The sequence below is a fragment of the Ammodytes marinus genome (assembly GCF_949987685.1).
Source record: "Ammodytes marinus genome assembly, chromosome: 1".
In the NCBI taxonomy this organism is placed as follows: Eukaryota; Metazoa; Chordata; class Actinopteri; order Uranoscopiformes; family Ammodytidae; genus Ammodytes; species Ammodytes marinus.
In genome coordinates this window covers 15,417,039-15,442,534 of record NC_137230.1, presented here as the reverse complement: position 1 = coordinate 15,442,534, position 25,496 = coordinate 15,417,039, and the positions used below count along the sequence as shown (strand labels likewise).

General features: G+C 41.3%; 1 protein-coding gene across 2 annotated transcripts in view; it reads left to right on the top strand.

The window, feature by feature from the left end:
• Positions 1 to 25,496, top strand: part of coro2ba (coronin, actin binding protein, 2Ba) — a 42,577-nt gene that overhangs the window by 2,369 nt on the left and 14,712 nt on the right. The window contains exons 1-2 of one of the 2 annotated variants that reach the window (XM_080031137.1): positions 22,112 to 22,234; positions 25,050 to 25,250. In XM_080031137.1, coding sequence (XP_079887263.1) covers positions 25,050 to 25,250 — 201 coding nt within the window. In that variant the 5' untranslated portion in view covers positions 22,112 to 22,234. Of the gene's footprint in view, positions 1 to 22,111; positions 22,235 to 25,049; positions 25,251 to 25,496 lie in introns of those variants that run through there. The other variant, XM_080031136.1, reaches the window with a different exon arrangement.

The following is a 25,496-nucleotide window of genomic DNA, read 5'->3' as shown; positions in this document are numbered from 1 at the left end:
AGTCCCTATCCCCTAACCTTAAAGAGGACCTATGATGCTTTTTGACTTTTATGACCTATAAACGTTGTTATGATGATTCATAGTCATGCTTAACCATACTAAATTATCAAATAATGACTTACATGCATTTCGACGTATTCCCTGCTGACCGTCTGGGGTGTCTGTGCAGAGCACTAAACACTATTCTAGCCAGTCGAGAAGTCACGTGTTCAAAGCGGTCTACCCTTTGTAACTTCGTGACGTCGCATGTAACTTCGTGAAGTCACCACGCGGATGTTTCCATGTATGGTAATGCTGTCACTTCCCTGTTCGCGTCTGCCTCGCGCACTTATAGGTCCATGCTCGCGCTTCCCGCCACTGAAAGTGTTCCGGAAGGAAGGTAACCAATCACAACGGAGTGGGGTTTGCAGGAGGGGGGGGGAGGGGAGCGGAGATTGCCGAAGCACAGGCGGAGGGAGCGGAGATGGCCGATGCACACACACTCAAGTGTTGACAGGACGTGCTGGATCGCCAAAATAAGAGAAAGAGCTTCCCGAAAATCTACATAGTTTTTTGTGATGTGATTCGTGTCAGGTTGCTCTATAGCAGTGTAAAACAAGAAATTAAGACCAGAAAAGTAGTATAATAGGTCCTCTTTAACGCTAACCCTAACCTTAACCAGGTTTGCCTTAAAGGCAGCGTTGGGGGCACAAAACACCGAGCACCGTATTGCACATTGGATTATCTCCTCTTAGTCAATAGTATATTTGCTTCTTTTTTTAATGCTCCCGTTTGGTTAAGTTTTAAGCTTCTGTAAAACATTTAATTTAGGAGCATCAACATATTAAAGTGGCTATGAGGAGCTTTCAGTTTGTGTCACTTCTAGCTGCGCCTATGGACAAATGTGTTGGTGTTTTGACGATGCAAGCTGTTCTAAAGGTATTTTCTTGGGTGAGTGTAGAGACAAAGGCATTAACGAAAAACTATATAAAATTTGTGTTCTTTGCACGGAAGGCCTTGTTTGCTGTTACATGTAAATTATGATCATCAGTGGAAAAATTTGACTGTTTCAAAAATATTTAAAAGTTCCTCGTAGCTACTTTAAGTTGGGCAAAGGATAGAAATACAGTGTTGATTAATCATCAGATTTATAATAATTTACATTTACAAGTCAGGTAATGTGTTTTGTAACGAAATACGAAACATCAGACTGCTGATGCCTGGGCTGGTAAACCCTTCACTTTTAGACTTCAAGAGATGCTACTAAATTGGGACTTTGGAAACTTTCTTTTTTGGTTCTAAGCAAAATTGTTCTATTAAATCTATCTACCTATCTATGAAAATGTTGTATATTGTGGGTTGGCTGGCTCAGGTTGACTGGCTATTGGTCTAGGATATTTTCAGTCCAGAAATGTTATCGAGATATTTGGGTAATGCATTTGTGTGTGTGTTTACTTGATAACATAGATATAAATGGGACAGTGTCAACTATTTGTACACTGTGTGATACAAACGAAAACAAATCAAAACCCCACACAATGCTGCCTGAGTTCAAATCCATGGCAATTGCTTTCATACGTGATCTTTCTGGGATGAGTCATCTGTGAGACGGGACAATATGCTCTTTAGCTTTTTAAGAGCAACACTTAAATCTACTGCCAATCATTTCTTTGGTCTCAGAGGTTTATCCAATGTTTTGCTACTGAGTATCACATCACCTCCGATTGAACATCCTAATATGATTTGCATTCACTAAATTGCTGGTAATAGGTTTTTGAGCAGATTCAACCATATGTGTGCCAAATGCTGTCACAGAGCCAGTACTAGGACTTTTAACACTGCTGAAGAGTTGCTATATGGATGATGTCGCCAAACACAATGGACTTTTCATGAATTAAAATTAATAGTATGAAGTACTCCAATGTGCAAAAAATGTAGGCTTCTTTTCAGCATTTTTGCGTTTGCTTGAAATTACATCACAGACAGGCAGAAAGTAAACAGACAGAAAGGGAGATATAAGATACAACAGCCACCCTTGTCTTATCACAGTTACATGCTGATAAAAAAGGATTTTGAAATTTGATTGAATATTTTCTTAGCTGTGACGTGAAATTGAGTAGAATATTGAAAAAAACATAAACTAATGTGTTTTTTCTTGAGTGAGATGCTTAGCGCTGCATGGAGCATGCTGCTCTCAGTGGAGTATTAGAAAACTGCCAGCACAGCTAGCAGGGTTAAGCATGGGATATTATTACTATATGCTGTGTTCTCATTTGCATGGTGATTTTGTGTATGTCAGTGGTTGCACAGAGTGTGTGGACATAGGTGAGAGGGCACAAATGTGAGCTGGCAGACACATTATGCGTAGGTGGGTGAATAGCTTCCATCATTAAACCATTGCAGAGAATTAGAGCTCTTGTGATATCAGGAAAAGAACAAACCTGTTTTTCTGCTGTCTTTAGGCCTAATGCTCACTCCACTCATGTGGATGTGTGTGTCTGCATCTGCCAGACTGTTTCACTTCATCTCAAAGTAGCTAAATGAAACTGTGCATCTCACAGCTGCTTTCTTACACAAGATACAAAGAGGAAGAACAAACCCATACAGTGAAACTACTCAGCCTTCAGTTTGCCCAATAAAAGACCCCTTCAGTGTCCTCCAGCAATACAGGGGGCAACACAGGCTAGCTTTAGCATTGATTGTTGCCCTGGGTTACGTTCCTGTCAGTATTAGTTAGTTTGGCTCTTAGTCTACCGGGCCTAAGGGAGAGGCACACTGATCGCAGCGGGATTTCTCCGTTCAAGAAACTGACCCCCATGGAAGGCTGAGGTCCCCCACCCGTCTGCCAAACAACCTCCAGCCATAGAAGCTGTGTGTGTGTGTGTGTGTGTATGTGGGGGTGGGGTGGGGTGAGGGGGGCGGGGGCGGTGGGGTGGGGGGGGCACAGAAGGACTGAATTCTGTTTCATATTCAAAGCAATTTCTGAGCACTTAGCAATGGACTCAACTGTGCCATAAAGCATAACGACAAGCTGCTGGCATAAAAGAAGTTACTCAGACCACTTTGACTGGTCTTTTGAATACCCCTTTGATTAGAAAGCTGGGATTTGCACGGCAACCCCTCAAATGGTTCAGTTGCTGTTGGTTGGATACCACAGCGAAAGAGCAGTGTGCCAGTGTTGGGGAGGGGGGTGGGGAGAAGGACAGAGGGACACTGAGGGAGGAGAAGGAGGACAGAGATGGGGAGGGGGAGGACTGGCCCTTGGAGTGTCCCCTTTTTGTTCCTTTAGACACCAGCAGAAATGCTCGCCAGATAACACTAAAGGGAGTTCATGTGGTGATTGTCTGTTCCCAAAGGGCAGATGCACACAAACGTATATGTCAATACTTATGAGGACCCTTTATGAATGTATTCATTTTCTGGCATACAACTCTTACATTGACCATCTGGGCTAGACCCCTGACCTTGCCCTAATCCTATTTGAAATTCTATCCAAAATAAAAACTTAGCCTTCAAATAAGATTTCAGGACACACCCCTGAATAAATACATACAATGTCCAGGCTTGGCTATTGTCTCTTAATTTGAACTCCTGGTTTTAACCAGTCAAGGAACTTCAAGGGCTTTTTATTAATTAATTAACATACTCATGTTAAGGTTTAATGTAAATGTATTATTTATACCGCACACACACACATACACACACACACACACACACACACACACACACACACACACACACACACACACACACACACACACACACACACACACACACACACACACACACACACATACATGCACATGCACACTTTCCTCTCTTTAGCAAAAGCTTTACATTTAAACATGCTGACTGTGAATTATATATAAAACGATATAATTCAGAGTAGTGTTCCAGTTCTGTTAAGTGTGTTTGCAATTACATATCTGCAAACACCCCAATTATGAAGGCGGCCCATGCTGCTCTGATGTCAGGCACACATATGTGGTTGGTAAGAAGTCTGAAAGCCATTTTCAGTGTGTTTATGGTACAGCTTCTGCTGTTAACTGTAAGGCTGTTAAAAGTTACATAGCATAACAAGATTCAAGATATGTTTCCTGATATGGAGGCTCAGACAAGTCTTGGTGACTATACTGTTTAGTTTTTATAGGTGATTTATTTTGGTTAATCAAATAAGAAAATAAACATTTTCTGTTGAAGGGCTGTCCACATTTACCCACACAAACCCAAGCACGTCCACTCCACGCTCAAACTGTCTGAATTCTTTACTCTGGCACCTCGCCCACCATAAATCTTAATTGAGTCTGAATTAAACCACTGGCCATTTGTCAACTTAATGTTTACACGCACACGCTCTCTTACAAAGGCAGACACATTGAACTGAGAGCTAAATCGCCTACCTAGCAACCCAAAACCTGCTATTCCTGGAGCAGGGAAAATACACAACAGTTTAGCAGATTAAGAATACTAAATCCAGAATTAAGCTTTTTAAATTTCTTATATTAACTCTAAATGGATAAGATGAAATAATTAACACAGCGTATTAGTGTTGCAGTGGGGGTTGACAAGAAGTGTGAGAGAAAAAAGAGAAAAAGGGGGAAATACTTGTGAGAAAGCCACAGCAAAGCATTCACCACAGGAAGACATTCAGATGTTATGAGCTCATTGCCTGTCAGAAAGCTTCCTTACCCAGTTCAATGTGTGTCTGTGTGTGTGTATGTCTCTCTCTCTCTCTCTCTCTCTCTCTCTCTCTCTCTCTCTCTCTCTCTCTCTCTCTCTCTCTCTCTGTGTGTGTGTGTGTGTGTGTGTGTGTGTGTGTGTGTGTGTGTGTGTAAAAACTTTACTTTCAGGACATCTAGGTTCAGTGACAGTTTCTTTCCCCTGGCCATTAGGCACCCATGGACAACAATTAAACCATCTATGCCCCCCCCCCTCCTCTTAGTATTTTAACCTCTTTTACGTCATGCCATCTTTTTATATTCTGTGAATATTTGAATTTGAGTTGAATATTGAATAATAGTTTTATGTGTCCACTCCACCGTGAGCCAAGGTAACGAAAATGTTGTTTAATATGTGCACTGGTGCTTTTATTGAATGACAATAAAAACAAGTCTAAGTCTAAATAGCCTGCATGAATCATTCCTCCTCTGGAAAAGCATCCACACAATCCAGACCCTCATATATTAAGTGACTTTCTCACAAAAGTATGGCTTGAAATCATTGCGAAAAGTGCGCAGAGGAAGGCTTTGTTGTGGCTTTTGTTGCATAAAAGTGTTCGTTTTTGGATTCCCCTTTGGGAGGTCGCTGGAATAAAAGAGGGTGGAATCATGTGGAATTATTTGTGGACATCCTCCAGAGGAAATAAAGACGCAGGAGAGAGTGACCATTAACAGCATCCCTTTTCCCCTCCAGCTGAGATTAGGTGCACATCCCATGGAATATACAGTATGTGTGTGTGTGTGTGTGTGTGTGTGTGTGTGTGTGTGTGTGTGTGTGTGTGTGTGTGTGTGTGTGTGTGTGTGTGTGTGTGTGTGTATGTGTGTGTGTGTGTGTGTGTGTGTGTGTGTGTGCAGTCAGGACATAGGATGTGCTTCCTGTTTGTGGACCTGAGGCCTAGCAATAATTGCATTGAAACAGAGAGTGGTGTTTTCCTTATAATGTTCAAGTGTGTATGTTTGTGTGTAAGGGATGGAGGGGCTTTAAAAAATACTTTTTACCATGTTTGGTATTCAAACTTAAGCATAGGTAAGTTGAGGTGATTATTTAAATGAAAGGAAGCTTCAGGTTTTTCAGGCATGAACTATACAGGTCCTTCTCATATAATTAGCATATTGTGATAAAGTTGATTATTTTCCATAATGTAATGATAATAATTGAACTTTCATATATTTTAGATTCATTGCACACCAACTGAAATATTTCAGGTCTTTTGTTGTTTTAATACTGATGATTTTAGCATACAGCTCATTGAAACCCCAAATTCCTATCTCAAAAAATTAGCATATCATAACCTAATCATCCGAATCAACTAATTAACTCTAAACACCTGCAAAAGATTCCTGAGGCTTTTAAAAACTCCCAGCCTGGTTCATTACTCAAAACCGCAATCATGGGTAAGACTGCCGACCTGACTGCTGTCCAGAAGGCCATCATTGACACCCTCAAGCAAGAGGGTAAGACACAGAAAGAAATTTCTGAGTGAATAGGCTGTTCCCAAAGTGCTGTATCAAGGCACCTCAGTGGGAAGTCTGTGGGAAGGAAAAAGTGTGGCAGAAACGCTGCACAACCAGAAGAGGTGACCGGACCCTGAGGAGGATTGTGGAGAAGGGCCGATTCCAGACCTTGGGGGACCTGCGGAAGCAGTGGACTGAGTCTGGAGTAGAAACATCCAGAGCCACCGTGCACAGGCGTGTGCAGGAAATGGGCTACAGGTGCCGCATTCCCCAGGTCAAGCCACTTTTGAACCAGAAACAGCGGCAGAAGCGCCTGACCTGGGCTACAGAGAAGCAGCACTGGACTGTTGCTCAGTGGTCCAAAGTACTTTTTTCGGATGAAAGCAAATTTTGCATGTCATTCGGAAATCAAGGTGCCAGAGTCTGGAGGAAGACTGGGGAGAAGGAAATGCCAAAATGCCTGAAGTCCAGTGTCAAGTACCCACAGTCAGTGATGGTCTGGGGTGCCATGTCAGCTGCTGGTGTTGGTCCACTGTGTTTTATCAAAGGCAGGGTCAATGCAGCTAGCTATCAGGAGATTTTGGAGCACTTCATGCTTCCATCTGCTGAAAAGCTTTATGGAGATGAAGATTTCATTTTTCAACAAGACCTGGCACCTGCTCACAGTGCCAAAACCACTGGTAAATGGTTTACTGACCATGGTATTACTGTGCTCAATTGGCCTGCCAACTCTCCTGACCTGAACCCCATAGAGAATCTGTGGGATATTGTGAAGAGGAAGTTGAGAGACACCAGACCCAACACTGTGGATGAGCTTAAGGCCGCTATCAAAGCATCCTGGGCCTCCATAACACCTCAGCAGTGCCACAGGCTGATTGCCTCCATGCCACGCCACATTGAAGCAGTCATTTCTGCGAAAGGATTCCCGACCAAGTATTGAGTGCATAACTGAACATAATTATTTGAAGGTTGACTGTTTTGTATTAAAAACACTTTTCTTTTATTGGTCGGATGAAATATGCAAATTTTCTGAGATAGGGATTTTTTGTTTTTCTTTACTTTTTTGCCAAAATCATCAATATTAAAACAATAAAAGGCTTGAACTACTTCAGTTGTGTGTAATGAATCTAAAATATATGAAAGTCTAATGTTTATCAGTACATTACAGAAAATATTGAACTTTATCACAATATGCTAATTATATGAGAAGGACCTGTATATAAAATGAATCTGCTGTAAGACTTGATTCTAGTTGAAATTATTTGTGGACGGCTTTTTAAGAGTAATCACTCTTATAGATGAATTCCCTCCATTCCATCCATCCTCTCCTTTCTCTCCGAGTAATGCCCCTTTCTCTTATTCATACTCTTTTCCCTCCTCCACTCCACTAATGTTATTCGTATCTGTATAACATTTGTTCCTGTCTCTTGTCTTCTTTTGATATCGTCCTGCTGGCCTTCAGCCTGTGTTATACCTACAGACTGATTATGGTTATACCTTAAGGCTGCTGCTGTCTGGTATCATTTGTATTCCAAGCTATCTGTCTTTTTTTCCAAGTTGCTGTCTCATGTAGAGGGTCATAAAACTCCTGTGGCCATTGCAACAGAGTTAAAATGACATAAGACTCTCTTGTCGGATAGGCTACATCAAGTCTCTGGCTTTGGCACATTGAAACAGACTGAATGGCTTGTAGCACATGTAATGAATTATTTATATCTGTTGACTAAAGAGAAACTAGTAATTGTGTTTTAATATTCCCCTATCTTTTTCAAATTTGAAGTTACTTAATAAGGAGAGCTTTTCTAGTTTGAATTATGCTGTTCTGTGAAGTGCGCTGAGAAAGGGAATGCAATTTAGATTTATTTTGAGTATCATTGAAGTTGCACTAGAGAAGGTGCAGTGGTCAATACATGTCAACTATGCAGGCCATCACATTGCCACTGCAGTGGGAATCTTGGTTGTCCGTTTTCTCACAGAAACAGTAGCTGCCTGCTTTAGAGGCTTGATGAAGGGTCATGGAATCCTCTTGCGTAATTTTATCCCACCTCAGGCCGACAATAACAGTGTTGTATACTCCACTCTGTATTTTCACTTCTTAAATGCTTATGCCTTCTCAACTCACATTTTTAAGTACATTCTGTCATTGGTACCGGCACCTAATGCTTTGTTATTTGTTCATTTCTCACACTTGGTAAGTTGTGATGTTCTGGGATGTCTTATGCTGGTGATAGACATGATACATGGCACGTTTTAACATGCAAACTATGAATTCATCCTTGAGCGTATCATGTTGCTAGAACTGTACTCTACACAGCCTGAGACACTGCTGAAGAGATGTCTGAACATACTAAGAGATCGATGAGTGGGGAGTGGGGCAACGATTGAGAGCTATGGTGGATGATACAACCACCCACGCATTCTCGCACTCTCACACTCTCACACACGCAAATCTGCTTTGGAGTTCATATAGGTCAGATTCAGCTCTGTATTTTGCCTCTGGGCACCGATGGTAAATATAGATAATAGTGTTTCTGCAGCACTAAATACTTACTATTTCCCCTCCTCATTTGATAGCTTTCTCACTTCATGTCTTTACTAATCTCTCTCCTTTTTATTGAACATATTATAATTAAAAAATGCTATGCCCCAAACCATTCAATACTGCTGCAAAATTAACAAAAAAGTAAATAAAGTGGTGGTTCACTGTTCTAAACAAACTGATGACCCCATGAGGAGATCACATGAACCATTAAATACATAAGCCTCTTATAAAGGCTTCACTACACGGTGAAAGTGTCAGCTCTGAGCCACAGATAAAGCCTGGGATGTCAGCAGTTGGTTTTAGATTAGTTTAGCCAAACCAATCTGTCTTAAAAGCTAGGCTTGTTTGCGTTCAATTGAAATTTGAAGAGGTCAAGCGTCAGGTGAAAGGAGGAAAGCAATTGGTGCTGCAGAGACAAGAGTATAGTTCAGGGGTCCTTCAGATTTGCGTTATACCGTTGCTGTGTTGGCAGTGTTCATAGGAAGTTTTGGTAAAAGAGAGTGTACTGCGTAGAGGGTCTGGGATCTAGGCCGGATGGCATAAGCAGAGCAGCTCTGTTGAACTGTCAGGAGAAAAGAAGGGCCATGTTGATCATAGGGATCATTTTGCTTCATACAACCTCGCCAGACCAACAAAGGAGTTAGTAGGCAGTTCCAAATTAAGTGATCCTTAATGGGTTGAGAACATTTTCCTATACTTCAAGAAGACAAACTAGTGCAGCCTTAAACATCTACAGCAGTAAAAAGCAAAATACATATTAATGCAGCAGAAATATTAATCCAAAAACATCATAAAACAGTTTTAGATGCGAGACTTCACACTGTGTTGCTGCTACTTTTACTTAAGTAAAGGATCTGAATGCCCCTTCCAGGACTACAGTATTATTCTTCCTTCAAAGTTTTGCCAGAGATTATTCATCACAACTGAGAAACAGAGTATGAATGTCAATTGGTCCTTATACTTTGAGTTAATTCCAGCTGTCTGGATTTCAATTGCTGTCACTATGGAAACACAGTGCGTCTGTCTGTCTGTCCAAAAAGCACGAGTCCAACAACAGAGGATAGAAACAAAGAGCCCTTAGAAATGACTGGACATTAGTATTCATACTTCTCCAGTTATGTCAAACACGTACTGTTTTTTTCTGCTTCTTGTGGAATAATTAACACTTGTGATTACTATTCACCATTACACGTTAACATTGTTTTGATACATTGTTTTATGACATTTATTGACACAATGACCTTTGTTAAAATGCTAACTTCTCATTTGAAAGTTTTGAGACATTTTTTAAGTGGAAACTTTAACTTAAGTTTGATGGCTTTTTTTGTTAATAAGTACATACACTTTGGATTTGATGAAAATAAAATCCCGTTGCTGAGGAAAACCCTGTGAACACCACATTGTTGTACATAGACCTACTGTAAGCATTTTATCTCTGTGTGTTGTTGTTTACTGGACGGATTCACCAGCTGAGAGCCAGCTGTTCCTGCCTTCCTGCCCCTTACTCCTTCACCGTGGGTGCTGCTGACTGCAGCTGAGAGGGTTTGCTGGGTCTACTCTGATGTGCCAGGTCATTTTATTGATGTATATGGTTCGTGTAAAAAGAGGAAGTAGAAAGCAGGAGTTTAACATATGTTAAAAACAGAGAGAAAAAGGAGAGAGTGAGAAAGTCTTGCTTAAAAAAACATGGGTGATTAAGGGTGTATTCACACATGCCGTGTTTAGTTCGGTTGAAACGAACTCAGGTGCACTTCCGCGTTCGGTGCGCATCTTTCAGGCAGGTGTGAATACAGCAATCGCACTCGAGGGCGGACCAAACAAGCGCTCCGAGACCCAGCTGAAGAGGTGGTCTCGGTGCGCTTCCAAACGCACTCTGCTGCAGTTCGTTTGTGGTGTGAATTTGTCCGGACTTGATCCGACCCAATTGCAGGAAGCACTGTGCCTTTTCTTTTTTAATAAATCGCCCTCAGCTTCACATTATGGGAAAGTGTTGTTGTTGCCATTGTTAGGAAGATTAGTTGTGGTTTGACCGGGAGCCCCGAGCGAATATATTACATTTGATAGACAGGACGCGTAAACATGCTGATGTGTTCAGCGATCAGATGAAGGAGAGGGGAGTGTCTCCCGCACAGTGCCAACAGGTTCACGCTTGTACGACGTGTGTGTTTTTATTTTGCTTTCCATGTTAACGGGACCTTCAATACTATCCCCGTGTCAGTTTGGAGCTGAGCCGCGCCGAACAAACTCTCCACTTCGCGATCGCACCCGAACCCACTCGTGAAACGCTTGCTGCCATTGTTTACAATTGTTGTGGGGAAGAAGGGTTGTGCATGGACTACGTCATCCAGCTCAGGTTGCGTATCTGCTGCTGCTGCTGCTGCTGCTCTGCTGCTGCTGCTGTGCGTGTGCGCGTGTCATCTCATTAGCATCTGTGTCGTTCTCCCTGGCACACCTCTCCCAAGTGTGCCGTGGCCAAGGGGGTGTTCTGTGCTGGAATACGGATGGCGTGGTCACACTAGCCAAACGTTCTAGACTTTAGTATGCAAATGAGCTGGGGCACGGAACAGCGGCCCTAGTGTGAGTGCGCCCTAAATCAGCTGTGTGTCAGGTTGAGCCTATTCCTCGCGAGCCGTGCGTCCAGAAGCAAAAATACAGTAAATATTATGTTTCACATCGTAGGCTACAATGAAGCCACACATTGACATAGGCAATAACCATTATTGACCATTGACCTACATATTATAACCATGTGAAACAACAATAATTTGATGTTTTTTATTTTATTTAGGCTAGATGTAGGCCTATTTATTTATTTATTATTTTTAACCCCATATCATATCAATTATATATTTCGCAGTTTCCACTTCGTGCTTCCTGCTTCTCTCCACCCCAGAATGCCTGTCCAATGAATGAATGACCTCAGATCACATGTGGTTTTACCTCTTAATGCTGGTTCACTTGCAAAAGGGGCAATATGAAAGTGGACCACGCCAAACAAAAAAAATCTAAATTCTATTTGGTCTGGACCAAAGCAAGTGAACTAGCGGACTTTCCCAGTGTGAATACACCCTAAATGTGCAGTTTGTTTGTCTGTCTGTTTCATTCCATTCATCTACAACAAAATTAATAATATGACAAGAATATTTAGACAATTTCTTTAACGTATACATAAAAAAAAATCTAATGGCCAATAAAGTACTTTTTATTAAATTGTGTTTTAGATGATAATTTGCATAAGGGAATGCAGCTAAAAAAAGTTTAGGAAAATATTTACCTTGACTATAAAAGCAGTCTTCACTGTAAGCATGTCTGTCCTTTGAGTTTCTCGCCAACAATTCATCCAATCTACTCCACACTTGGTGGGGGGTGTTGTTGATGGCCCAAGGGAGTACAGAGAGTGCAGAGTGTGAAGTTGTGTGGATCAGCAGTTCTGTAGAAAACTGTAAAATCCCAGTAAAACCAACCAGAATTTTGTGCCACAGTGAGCTGCTATTGGACACACTCACAGATAGTAGGCAGCTGGTTGAATACATTTGTATTTTTATTGAAGAAGTGAGCTTACTGGCAGGTAAGGTTGTTGGATGAGCTGACAGGTCCAGATGTACAGTCCACAGTAAGCCCAGTAAACAGGCACGGTAACGGCATGAACATAAACCATGACAAAAGACAAGAAACTGACAAAGAGCACAGAGAAGAGTCCAGGTTAATGTAGTGTCTGACTGGTGAATGAAGAGCAGGTGAGGAGGTGGGTGTGGAAGGTCAGTTGACAACTGAACTGATGAGAGAAAGTGATGACAGGTGTGGATAGACGTGTGGCAGTGAGGTGATGGGAACAGTAGAAAGTCAGAGGGATGGGAGGAACAGGGCCTGCATGGGAGAAGTGAGCAGTGTCAGTCAAAGAGGGATGACAACAGTGTATCATACAGGTCAGCTAGAATTATGATTTAATCACTGATTACCTAATGACTACAGTGGTTTTGATCCGGTTGACAAGATTACGGCTCAGACCATCCAAAATGACAATCAACCAAAAAATGGTACATAGAAACTAGGCTGAGGCAGATAATGCAGTAAGCTAAAATAATACTCCGGAAGTGAGCCAATCCAGCAGGGAGTACCAATAAAAAGAAAATCCTCATGGAAAAAAATGCCCAAATTAAATATTAGTCTCCATAGAGAATATTGAAATGAGGTCTGTATTTTACAACTGGCTTTTAAACTGGGACACATAGGTCTACTGTAGTCCAATCGACAGGCTGACAATAAATGGATCAATGCAACAGAGTGGAAATATGTGCGTGAGTGACCATATAATAGATATCCAACATATTGCTAGCAGACCAAACACTGTCCTGCCATGTGTTGCATACTCTTATATAAACTACAATAAACCTCTTTAACAATGGGAAAAATTATGTTAAATCTATGTAGGCACACATATGTAGAAAGACAGCAGCGTTAGTAGTCTTGCAGTTAGTTTTCCCAGGGTGATCTCATCAACAGAGTGGCGACTGTGACAGAGAAATAGGTCAAATTCACAACACATTAACCTTCACCCACATATGGGAATACTGTCATTTCAAATGTGTCTTAACATGCTCACACATGGGTGCAAAAGCGATTACTGTTGCCTGTGTGTGTGTGTGTGTGTGTGTGTGTGTGTGTGTGTGTGTGTGTGTGTGTGTGTGTGTGTGTGTGTGTGTGTGTGTGGGTGCGTGCGTGCATATGCATGCGTGTGTGCATTTATGCATAGCAGGCATTTATATTCATTTTCTCGATTGAATCATACAGAGTTGAAGACACACTTATCTAAGATGTGCAGAAGTGTATTTCTTTTATTTTTTTCCACCAAATTTACAGAGAACTTTTAGTTCCAGGAACTTCTCTTCAAGGAACTTAAAGGTTCATGTCATGTGGCCCGTTGTTGTCTGCGTTTCTTTTTTTTTAAGATTATTTTTTGGCATTTTCAAGATACTAGCTTTTTTAGATAGTACAGAGTTGAAATGGGGAGACAGAGAGAGAGGGGGGATGACCTGCAGTAAAGGTCCACGGGTCGGATTTGAACCCGCGACCACTGCAACGAAAACTGCAGCCAATATGGTACGCGCTCTATCCACTACGCCACCGGAGCGCCCCGTAGTCTGTGTTTCTACCAGAGCCTGAAGTCCTGGGAAGATTAAGCCAATGACGTATAGAAAAGCAGTAAAAGTAACTTCTCTGCACGTCATTTTATGATACATTTAATTAATATCTAGTTTTGACAGAAGTCAGTGTGTCTGATGTGTATAAGATCTGCGCATAATGACATGATTGTGAGACTCAAAAGATTGTTTCTCTTTATTTTAGCAGAGAGACGTGCATCTAGCAGAAAAATATATATAATGTTAAATGTTCCTCCAAAGGTTCCTATGGGAAAGTTCCTGCAGTGGAAAAGTAGCCTTAGTTTATGAGACAGGGTAAGAAAGCCTGACACAGGGAGGTGAAGAGCAATCCACTCATGATCTACTCTGGCATCCTTTGTATCCCTGTCTTTTTTGACCTGTAGAATACACCATAGGCCCATTACTATAGATGTGGTTTTAACCTGGTTGCTTCAGTAGAAAACCCCAAGAAGTCTTTCATCAAGACCCCTGCTCTGAATAAGCAGAAACATCTGGAGCCTCCACTTTAAGGCTGGCAAAGGTGTTATCCTTTAATAGAATCACAGAGAACCATCAGACAAACAGCTCTATAAAGGCTTTGCACTACTTCCGCCATTTGCACCTTCTGTTACTCGGTGTGTCCTTACACCCAATGACGATTCCTCAAGTTTTTAGTTCGCTGACTTCGTTCTCACCTCCATTAGGTCAAAATGTCCACCTGTACACAATAGAAATCTAGAAAGCAGATAGACCGTGACATTTATTAATTTACATTTTCTAGAGCAGGGATCCTTTCAGTGCTGAATAGTTGTTTAAAGTACACAAACATGTTAACACAATATACTGTATCATAATCAAATTGCCCTAACATTTGCTGAGCACGTTCATGGTCACAAAAACATAAACCCATTTGTTTCCTATTTGTCGTTGAAAAATGTAGAACACACTTAACATTTGTAATCACATTGGTGAGGCCCTAACAATAGAAAATGTAATGTCCCTTATTTTTCAATAGCTTCCTACTGTTTGATGAAGGTCCTTTGCACCACCAGTTAGGCTTTAGGCTGTTATTTTTTAATTTATTCCTTTCTTTTATTTATTTTTTTTCTGCTCCCACACCTTCTTGAATTTATTATGATATTCTCCTTTGTCTTTCTAAGCAGTATCACACACACACAGAAATCTGCACACCTCCTTGTTGCCAAGGTTCAGATGGTCACTGTCTGGAATAGAGAAGTCCTTTGCCAGGCAGACGGTCTGGCACTGGGCTTAGCTACGTTGTCTGTCTAGGTTTACGTTTTTCACACTCTCCATCCATCTAATCCATGCTACGAGAGATGGAGCGACACGAATAGATAGTGATAGAACATAGGAGAGAGAGAGAGAGAGAGAGAGAGAGAGAGAGAGAGAGAGAGAGAGAGAGAGAGAGAGAGAGAGGGAGAAGGGCAAATACATGAATTGAAGAGTAAGGGATACCAAAAGGGTTTTTCGTCTGGCTGCCTGCTGACACAGCAAGGCAGAATTGCCTGGCATATTGGGTCTGGACTTCAAAGCTTTGTGTCTCATTCTAATCGGGATGAACAAGTAGCTTTTCAGAGAATTCTGAAACATTGAGCAATAGATAAACTGCTGCTTTGTATCAGGTAAAGATCAGTCGATGTATGTCAAATATTAGAGATGGAAAAGTCCTTGAATCAATAAACGGTTGGATTTGATGCTTTTAGAGATTGTTCCCTGTTATAACCCCTTGGTTTGCTGCAACACTGTTGGGATTTGTAATTGTGAGTTTTCAAACAAGAAACTTTAAATGGACTTGTCCCAGTAAACCATGACAGAGTCACAGTCAGCCTTGCATACACAATACCAGGACACTAAAGCTGAAGACGCTAAATGGAATTCAGCCATCATTCATGTTTATGATTTACACCTGTGCTGTTTGATACGGCGACCTTTCTTAATGTGTTACATGACAAAAGCTGATAATGCATCAGTGTACAGCACTGCAGAGTTTTTTTGCATTGATGAGCTTGTCTAAAGGCCAGGACACACCGGCCCGATAATCGCCGTCGTAGAGTCGGGAGGGGCGGGGACACGAATCTGTTTGGTGTGTGCCGTGAAATCGGTCGTCGTAGATGTCGTCGGGCTTCTTTTGGGCGGCGGGCAGTCTTTCAGTTGGAGCAATTTGATTTGTGGAGGGCTAGCGAATCAGTGAAGCCCGGAAGTGAGGCGGGTAGCACAAACAGCTAACAACAGTTAGCCATCGTTTTAATGTGTTTGTTTGTTTGTTTCATTCAGCGAGTACTCACATGCATCAATCCTTGTTGACTGCTCGACACCATGCTCGACACTCTTTGCTAAAAATGGTGCTCTTTATGGTCCATAAATATAAATACGTATTTCTATCTATGTTTATGGTCTAGAGAGCCGTCCCATCATTTCCGGCTTCCGTATTTTTTCGGGCCACAATACAGATTAGCGCCGCCTGCTGTTATGGAGACATTACGTCCCGCGCAAGCGCAGAGCGTACGGAAAGTCAGCAGTCGGTTTGGTGTGTTCTTTGCACTTTTTCGGCCGCGACGGGAAGACTGGAGCTCCCTGAATCGGCAGTCTCCATTTTCGGGTAGTCGGACTGGTGTGTCCTGGCGTTAAGGCACCCCTTCAGCTCTCAATTGACACTTTGACAACCATAAGGTTACATAACATGTGACAAGAGAACAGGCACCAGGATAATCTCTTTGCGTCTTCAGAAGATACTGTAGATTTGTGTGTACGCTGAAACTAATCCCTTTTGATCACACCATGTAAAACTGTTTTGTTTGTACACCTAATTATACCACAGAGCGCAGCAACACAACATACTCGAAATATCTTCTGAAAAATAAACTGAGGCTAAAAGTGTTAAGCATGGACATCAGACAGAGCCACTGTTTGTATTTCAAAACAAGTGATTTTGATGCCAGTCTATGGGTGCTGGGGTTAAATGAAATTAACGTGCTCTGTCAGCATTCACCTTGAAGTTTTAAGCAGATCTGAAATGATGACTCACATACTTATTTATCATTCTGCAGAGCTGGGTCTGTGAGGCCATGGAGTTTAATAATCTGATGGAAGTGCTCCTTCATCTCCTGCTTCATGCGTCTTGGGCTCGGTGCCATATTTGGGCTTTTTCAATTTGAACCACCGCCAGAGGGATTTCATTTCAGAGCTGATGAGATTTGTGTACTGTGACGTGAATCAACTCTCTTTAGTGTTGCCTCCTATAATACTTGGTAAGCTTTTTTCCTAAAACACAATTTCAATGATCTTCAGGTTTTACCTTTGCTCCAACTGTGTATGGAAGTTGTCCCTTCAACCTGCAACATCAAATGATTACAGCAGCTTTTTCTTTCCTGTATAAAAAGCTAACTTATTAAAAAATAATCCTATCTCCCATTGTGTTAATAATTATCCATCTACAGACTAGAAGATGCTGTAAATAAGTGTCAGCTAAAGCCAATGCTGAGAGGAGTTTTCATAATGAGAGAAAGCTTAAAGGCTTATTGGACATTGATATTTTAATCAATTTGACGCAACGGCTTTGTAGACACTGAAAATATAAATATTTATCTCCAGACAGTTTTGGTTGGCTCTGTGTGTGTGTGTGTGTGTGTGTGTGTGTGTGTGTGTGTGTGTGTGTGTGTGTGTGTGTGTGTGTGTGTTTGATGTGATGTGGAGCAGGCAGTTGGTCTGACAGAGGGAAGTTAAACTGTGGTCTGGTAAGAGCTCTCTTCTTTCTGCTTTTCCGTTTGTGTCTTTAAATATTTCATCACTCTTTGTTGATCTGCCCCTGCCCTTTCCTCCTCTATTATATTCTTTTCTTATCTTGTCTTCTCTCTTTCACCTTGAGTCCCTTGATCTCCCTCTCTCTCTCTTGGACGCTGCCAGTCTCCCTTTATCTCTCTGTCTCTTCTGCCCTCTTTTGTTCCTCTGTCCTTCCTCTGGACTTTTTCCCTTCGCCAATCCATCTACACCCCAACCCCCCCTGACGTTTCAGGTGTGAGGCCCAGCTTGCATCATTATGCTCCAAAAAGCATGTGGCAGTCGCTCCTGGGGGAGGAAAGAAATGCAGGCAAGGGAGGGATTATTAATTTAGACCTTTTTTATGTTTTCGATGACTGACCAAATAAGTGGAATAGATCAAAGATGCAGATTCTGATTTCTTTATTTAAAAAGGGACAACGCACATTAGTCCAGAGCATGACAGCTGGCAGGTTGGTGGCATATGAAAACGTAATACAAGTAGCATATAGACATGGATAAGAGTGCATACACATAGCACAACGTCTCTCAGTAGCTGGATGACAACACTGCTGTCAACAAACTGCTTGTACCCTATGAAGCGATGGATGGATTCCGGGACACCCACTCCTCCATGTACTTGCGCTCTAATAAGTGCCCTTCAGCTGGGTTCCTGTGTTTCCTGTCCTTGAGCAGTGTGCTCTTTGCACCATTACCGCTGCTTAATGGGGCTAGCTTAAGGCCTGAGAGCTGCCATTAGCCGAGCTTCTGCATCTCCCGTCATTATCGGCAAGTCATTCCCTATCATCATGAACACCCACGCTAAAAAACTCATACAGCACTGGCTGCTGTTTCAACAGGCTCCCATTTGTCGCTCAAAAACAGATTAAGCAGTAACTGTGTCTGCTGCTTTGCTCATTGTCACTTAAATATAAACAAAGATGTATTCAAATAGTTTCATTGTCTTGTTAGTGTATACAACGGTAACACAGACACATGACTTTTTGGAGATTTTCACCACTATAAGTGCTACTGGGCGATGTTTGAGTGAACAATGAGCAGGTGCCTGTATCATTGTGTCATGTCAAACAAGCTGCAGCAATATTTTCGTAGACCATCCTACTCCAAATATATACAGTATAATAAGTATACAGCAGCAGCATCATCATGATAACAAGCTGCCCAGAATTTTAGTTTAGCATGCTAACGTATGCTTGTTAGCTGAGGCTGTGTGTTTTTGTGTATTTTCTATTTTTTGAGAAACTCCAGATTTGATCTAATGGACATTAATGGGGCAGATAAAGAAGTCTGGGCGAGTTCCAAGAGCTCCTGTGACCTTTCTTTTCAACTGATTGAAATGAATGCAGGCTCAAATAAAACATTACCTTTTCCAACATTCCTGGAGTGGCCATCTGGAAAATCCAACACAAATCCAGATGGGCCGATTTAACTGTAGGAGCAGGTGTGGTAAATCTATTCTGCTCTGTTTTATTTAATTCCATTTGACACTTGCTCACAGCTGTTATTCCCTGCAGCATTGGTGGGGCCTTACTCTTTTCCTTTTGTGTGTTTGTGATGCTTTCAGTAAGCATTGTATTCGTGGCTTAGGTTAGATTTGGTCGGTGCTTATAGTGTACGTTAATGGAAACCTGTATGTTTATCTTCCTATGAGAATTTGCTAAATGCCTTGCTTATAAAGAGACAACATCATGACATCACGTCTTAATCTTATAAATCACTACAGTAGTGTATTACTTCTACAGAAGAACCCACACATGCACTTTGGTTTTCTTTGATGACCTTACTTAAATAGCCTCATCTTAATCCTTTGTTATTTATGATTTCCATATGTCAAATGTAAGCTCAGCAGAGCTCTATCTCGGTCATTACAATATAATTGTATCTTTTGTACCTTGTTTGTGTCCATATGGTTTTACACACTGACAAAGAAAAACAAACAAAATAATATAATTGCTGCAAATTTAGACCATACAAAATAATATTTGATAATGAAATACATTTCTAACATATCAGTAAATGTGACTTATCTGTATGGAAGAGGGGTTGAAGTCAGCATTGATGCGCTGGAGGAGATTATCAACCAATGATGCTGACTGGCAGTTAGTAGAATGCAATGCATTGTTCTAATAATGTGCAACTTCATAGCCTTCTATAAGTACAGTTGTCCCATCCGGCTTTTCCATAGAAGTGTTAAAAACATTCCAGCGCTTTCAGCCAAGCTGTGACACTTCCTGTGTGAGTAAGAAATACAGATCCCACTTCACACTGAGAGAAAATGTGGCCTACAGAGCCTATCGGATACTTTGCTTTTGGTGATATTTACTCCTCGCAGAGACAGGAAGTCTTTATAAATGACTGTACAGTGTCACTGCCAAGGGAGAGGAGGAAGAGAGCACATGACACGAGGGCTTGACAGGATTTCACTTCGTCTGACTGACAAGACATGCAGTCGTCCTGTGGATTTCCCCTTTGTATCTATTGAATGTGTGAGCTCAGATCGCCATACTTATTTATTTGGCACCAATATTGACAAGATCGGATCAGTTTAACCCATTGATTAGATTAGATTTGATTTGATGGTGTTGGAATGGCCTTATGTGTTTCACAATGAGTCTGTATGCTGCCACTGAATGTGTAAAGTTTACAAATTTGCTGCTTTTAGTATATCGGAAAGAGGGTAAAAAAGTGATGAGAGAGAAAGGCTTAGTGCTCACAGAGCGTCAGCAGTGCCTTGAAGCAAGATGTAAAATAAGTCAATAAACACGCTCTGCTGTCTGGAGCGGTCTGCCCTGCAGCCATCAACATTACAGTAAATGTATACCGGCGCAAACAGACAACACATGGTCAGACATGAACGCAGGCATGTAAACCAACACACATAGCACATAATAAAGGAGAAAGACTAGTTTACAGCCCACATAGACACACACAAACACATACAGCCAAGAGGCCAAGGCAATCCTCCTCCACAGTGAACCTGCAGGGCTCTGCCCACATTTCAAACACAGAGACGATCATCAGGGGATATAATTTTCCCCATAACACCTGTGTCAGTATATCGAGCTGGCCATGGGTCATTGCAAAAACAGTTCTGTAGGGAAAAGGAGCAGAGACTTCAGGGTTTGCCAGTGTGGAATACGCAGTGATTTAGGAGCTGGAGTCAATGGGGGGAAAACATCATCTATTCCTGGCAAGGAGGTTTGGTCATGGTTTTTTATTCATAAAATTGATTTATAGTTCCTAATGGAGTCATGTAGTTTAATCGGAACAAACACTGATGCTCAAATTAACTTCAGCTATTTCAAGTGTTGTCTTCACCTTGTTGATACAATTCAGATACTGATAACGCAATGCTTATAATACGTGGGTCAAATAATGTATTACTGTAAGTCAACATGGCACCTAAGTGTTCAATTAAATGTCAAAATATAAAAAGCTAAAACAGACTCTGTCACTGAATGGCATTGTGCTATAAATACTTGTACATATTAGTAAATATTTAACAAGTTCATACATTGTTGGTAAAGATGTATTGGCAAGTTAATTGTTGAGCATAAAAACTGGTAGGGTTAGGTCATTACAGTTCATAACACAACATGAAATCCTCGCATGTTATAATAGATTTCATGTAAAAGAAAATGTTTTATTATGGTTTTAATTCAATAACTGCAAAATACATATCATTACATGCTAGAATTTTTTTTTTATCTGCCTACTTTCATACCATTACGATTGTCAAAGACACAACATTACATTTCTGATTATGGCTATGTACAAAACACAGACACAAAATAGTTAGTCTTTAAGAAAATTGGAGCATTGTACAGCTCGTTATCAATGGAGGAGCCCGGTACAATCCTTGTCTTTTAAATGTTTCAACTTTTGATAAAGCATCATTCTGACAGGCTTTTCTGCATTGTATTAATTCTGAAAATGATTCATCTTGCCTTTGGCACTGATGCAGTTGCAAACAAGGTCAACAGCTATACAGACAGATGATCCTTCACTGGGTTCCACCTGTTTGTCTTCACACAAATATTAGACAGTTTTCATACCTGTGGAGTGACGGAATGAAAGTACAAAAGAGCAAAAGAGCAGAGAGATGGCTGTTTAAAATAGGTAAGTGAAAAACTGCTGGTGGTGATGGTGCTGGGAATCAGACAGTGTATGGCATGTGATTCCAAACAAGTGGTGGGTGAGAGTAGTAAGAAGGAGAAATGAATGGCCACTACTCTCTTGCTGCTGCCTGGCTGACTGTGGCAGAGGCTGAGAGGCAGGATGAGAGAGAGAGAGAGAGAGCAGGGTACGAGGGGGAGGAAAGGGAGGGAGCGCTCGCCCTCCAGCTATCAGTACCAGTAGGAGGAGAAGAGCCACTTTACTGTAAAGGGGAGGGGGGAGAAAAACATGTGAGAGAAGGAGGGAGGTAGGCTATAGAGCAGACACAGGGCTGCCTGCCTGGTTTGATTTGAAAGGGGAAAGGAAGGAAGAGAGGAGATCCTAAGCCACTCGCTTTAGTAGAAGAAGGGAGGGTGGATGTTTGCAGTTCTGAGAGGGCCGCAGCAACACTGTGACTGTAGTGTCACAGTTAGGACACTGGGAAGGTAAGGTGGCATTTTCAATGAGGTGATTAAGAGAACATTAGAGTGTTATCCAGATATCTAATATTGGATATGAAGGAGGGTTTGTATTTAAATCCAAACACGTTGTGCCATTTTATGGGAAAAAAACCCCCAGAGGGAACCATGCTCACAACGCACAAGTCTTGTGATCTCTATTGATGGATACAAGGTCACTTCTTCTCTGAGTTGCCGCATATTTGTACTTGCACGCCTTGGGTCTGTGTCTGTTGTGTGTGTGTGTGTGTGTGTGTGTGTGTGTGTGTGTGTGTGTGTGTGTGTGTGTGTGTGTGTGTGTGTGTGTGTGTGTGTGTGTGTGTGTGCACTGCCAACCCTCGTGAGATAAGAAAGAAACAAACACACAGACATCCTCTCTGTGCCGTACCACAGTGACCAATGAATGAGCATCCTTGTAAAGACAGCTCAAAGCAGGCTCAAAGTCTGCTCTTTCCCTCTCCTCTGATGGTCCCTCCAGGCCACTCTCCTCTGCTCTTCTGTTCTACATTAATTCTCTAACAAGCTGCCATTATGCTGCTCATGCTCATACAGACATGACTCCAAAGCAGTCCATCTGAGTTTTAATGGGATGAGATATGTATACGCTCACGCTACATTCATACTGGCAGGCATTTGTTTATTATCCATCGACAACTCCCAGAGTGAAGTTTCTGTCTTATTTTGTCTGTATATATATCAAATCATATTTATATTATGATTTAATTTGTTGTTGTTGTTGTTGTTGTTGTTGTTGCTAGAAGTATATCAGCAGACTAGCATATGTTGAGGCTAGCAGTAAAGGTATGTAGGAGTAAAGGTAGCAATATTTCAACGTAAAAAAAATGCCATGACAAGTAATAGCTTACCTTCCAAAAGTTATTAAAAAAGTTTTTATCAATAAAATGTATACTTAATGTTTCAAAATGTAAGTAATTGTTTTGCAGAATGGCTACTTTCACACATGTTATATGTAGCTGATCTGACAGCACTAAAGGCACTGGTTATATTAGGTGTAGGACCAGCATGCACCTGGGGGTGTCTATTTGTTTTTACCAATGAAAGGGAAGCAGGGAGAGACAATTTCTTTGCTGTTTTGTTTGTTTGTTGGAATAAATAAACAACATGAAAACACAGAAACATCTCCATTACCACTGTATTTTGCCTGCGTACATTTCATTCATGTGGTCGAGTGAGTCATCGGTCTTTTGGTTTTCAAGTTTGTTTTGATCAGAGAATGTCAGAGAAACGTAGTGTACACTATTCACCCTCTGAAATTTAATGGAATAGAAGTGCATCTAAAAAAAACTAAAAAAAAATTGTCAATTGATTATCTTGACTTTTTAAACAATCAAGCAGTCTTTTCAGTACTGTATGTACAATTTTTAAAAAAACACACATAAAAAATGCTGTGAAAACCGTCTCGATACACTGCTTTAACAGTGTACAGAGTGCTGAAGTGAGGGCAAAGTGATAGCCCAGGCTATTGTTGCCTACTGGATGCCATTTTTCCAGTCTGGGCTTGAGACGGAAAGGGACAAGGGCCGAGACAATGGCATCAGCATGGTCTGAGGATGTTTCTATTTGCATGTGTAGTGGACCACTCCCACAAGTTCCCCTCCACATCCAGAGAACAATGCTGAATAGAGGACTGCCTGATGTCATCCGGCTTTGCTGCTACTGATCTGACTCCTCTCCTCCCAGTTCCTGTCAAGAACTGATAATGTCCATCAATAGTATCACATTGGAATTCACACTGATAAACGGATCCGGTTTCAGAAAAAAATGCCTCGAAATGTAGCCATGTTTATTAGCAAGGACACATTTCCTGTGTCTGGGTCAACTTTTAAGGACCTTAAGCAGAGCCAGCTCATGCCAACAAATTGAAAGCTCTCACAATGCATTCTTGTGGTTCGAGCGAGGAACAAAAGAAGCATCTTGAGTCCAATGTAACCTTTTCTCTTTCTTTATGTGCACTGGTGGCTGCAAACAAATGCTGCTTATCTGTTGTGCGAGATCCATCTGAGCCAAAATACAGTGACGAACAACACAACATACTGTGATCTGTTGTGTATGACAGAGATGAATCATTTTGGTTTATACAGCTGTCTTCTTATGATGAAGTTATTTGGGAGAAATATGTCTTTTGCTTTTTCCTTTCTTGACACATTAATCGCTGGTTTTAAAGCAACATGAAATAGTATCAAAACCATTTTCACCCAGTTTTCACCCTTCAAAAAATTCTCACACCCAAGACGAATTTGGTTGATATCCCGCAACTGCATGTGTGACTGTTATCATGTCTGCACAGATGGGACAGCCCCTCCTACATGTGCGTTTGTTAGACTGAAATGGCTTCACTGATTCTTACTGGCTGTAATGTTCAAAACAATACTTGAAGGATAAAGATAACTTTCCCTTACACTGTAATACAATTTTTTTGATGATATTACATTATCAACTTGGCTCTTTCATTGTGGCTATAAGCACATTGTAAAAACTTGCTTCTCCATTTGCTCCATTTGGACACACCAGATGGTACAAAAGCAGCCGTTGTGTCATATGAAGAATTGAAATAGTTAAAACACAATACACATCTGAATGGTGAATCAAGGTCAAAGCCGTTATTCTGCATTGATTTTGCAGAGTGAAACGAGACACTGAGAATGTATTAAAGGAGAACATAATTAATTAAATTAATGTATTTGGGTCCTGTGCTGTAAGTTGGACAAAAAAATCTATCAGGATGTTAAACTTAAAACTTAAACTTATCTATTTATATATATATATATATTTTTCCCCTCAGATGTCATGGCGTCCGACCTACCGAAGCTCCAAGTTTCGAAATGTCTACGGAAAAGTGGCCAACCGAGAGAACTGCTTCGACGGTATCCCCATCACCAAGAACGTCCATGACAACCACTTCTGTGCCGTCAACTCCAAGTTTGTGGCAGTCGTCACCGAGAGTGCCGGCGGGGGCGCTTTCATCGTTATACCTGTATCTCAGGTAACTGCCAATGTCACACACTCTTGATTTACTGTTTGTGGTTATGCAAACCAGGCTCAGAAATGAATGGATTCTTCCCCTCTTTGAAGTCCCCTGAGTTTTATTCTCTACTTTTCTGTACACTTCAGTGTCAGAGGAGACTTATTATGGACTTTAAGCAGCGGTGTTTTAGCGACGGCTATGGCGTCAGGGAAAGATTCCAACGGCTTCCACTATCACCTAGCAACTCTTAGAACGGCTACTTGC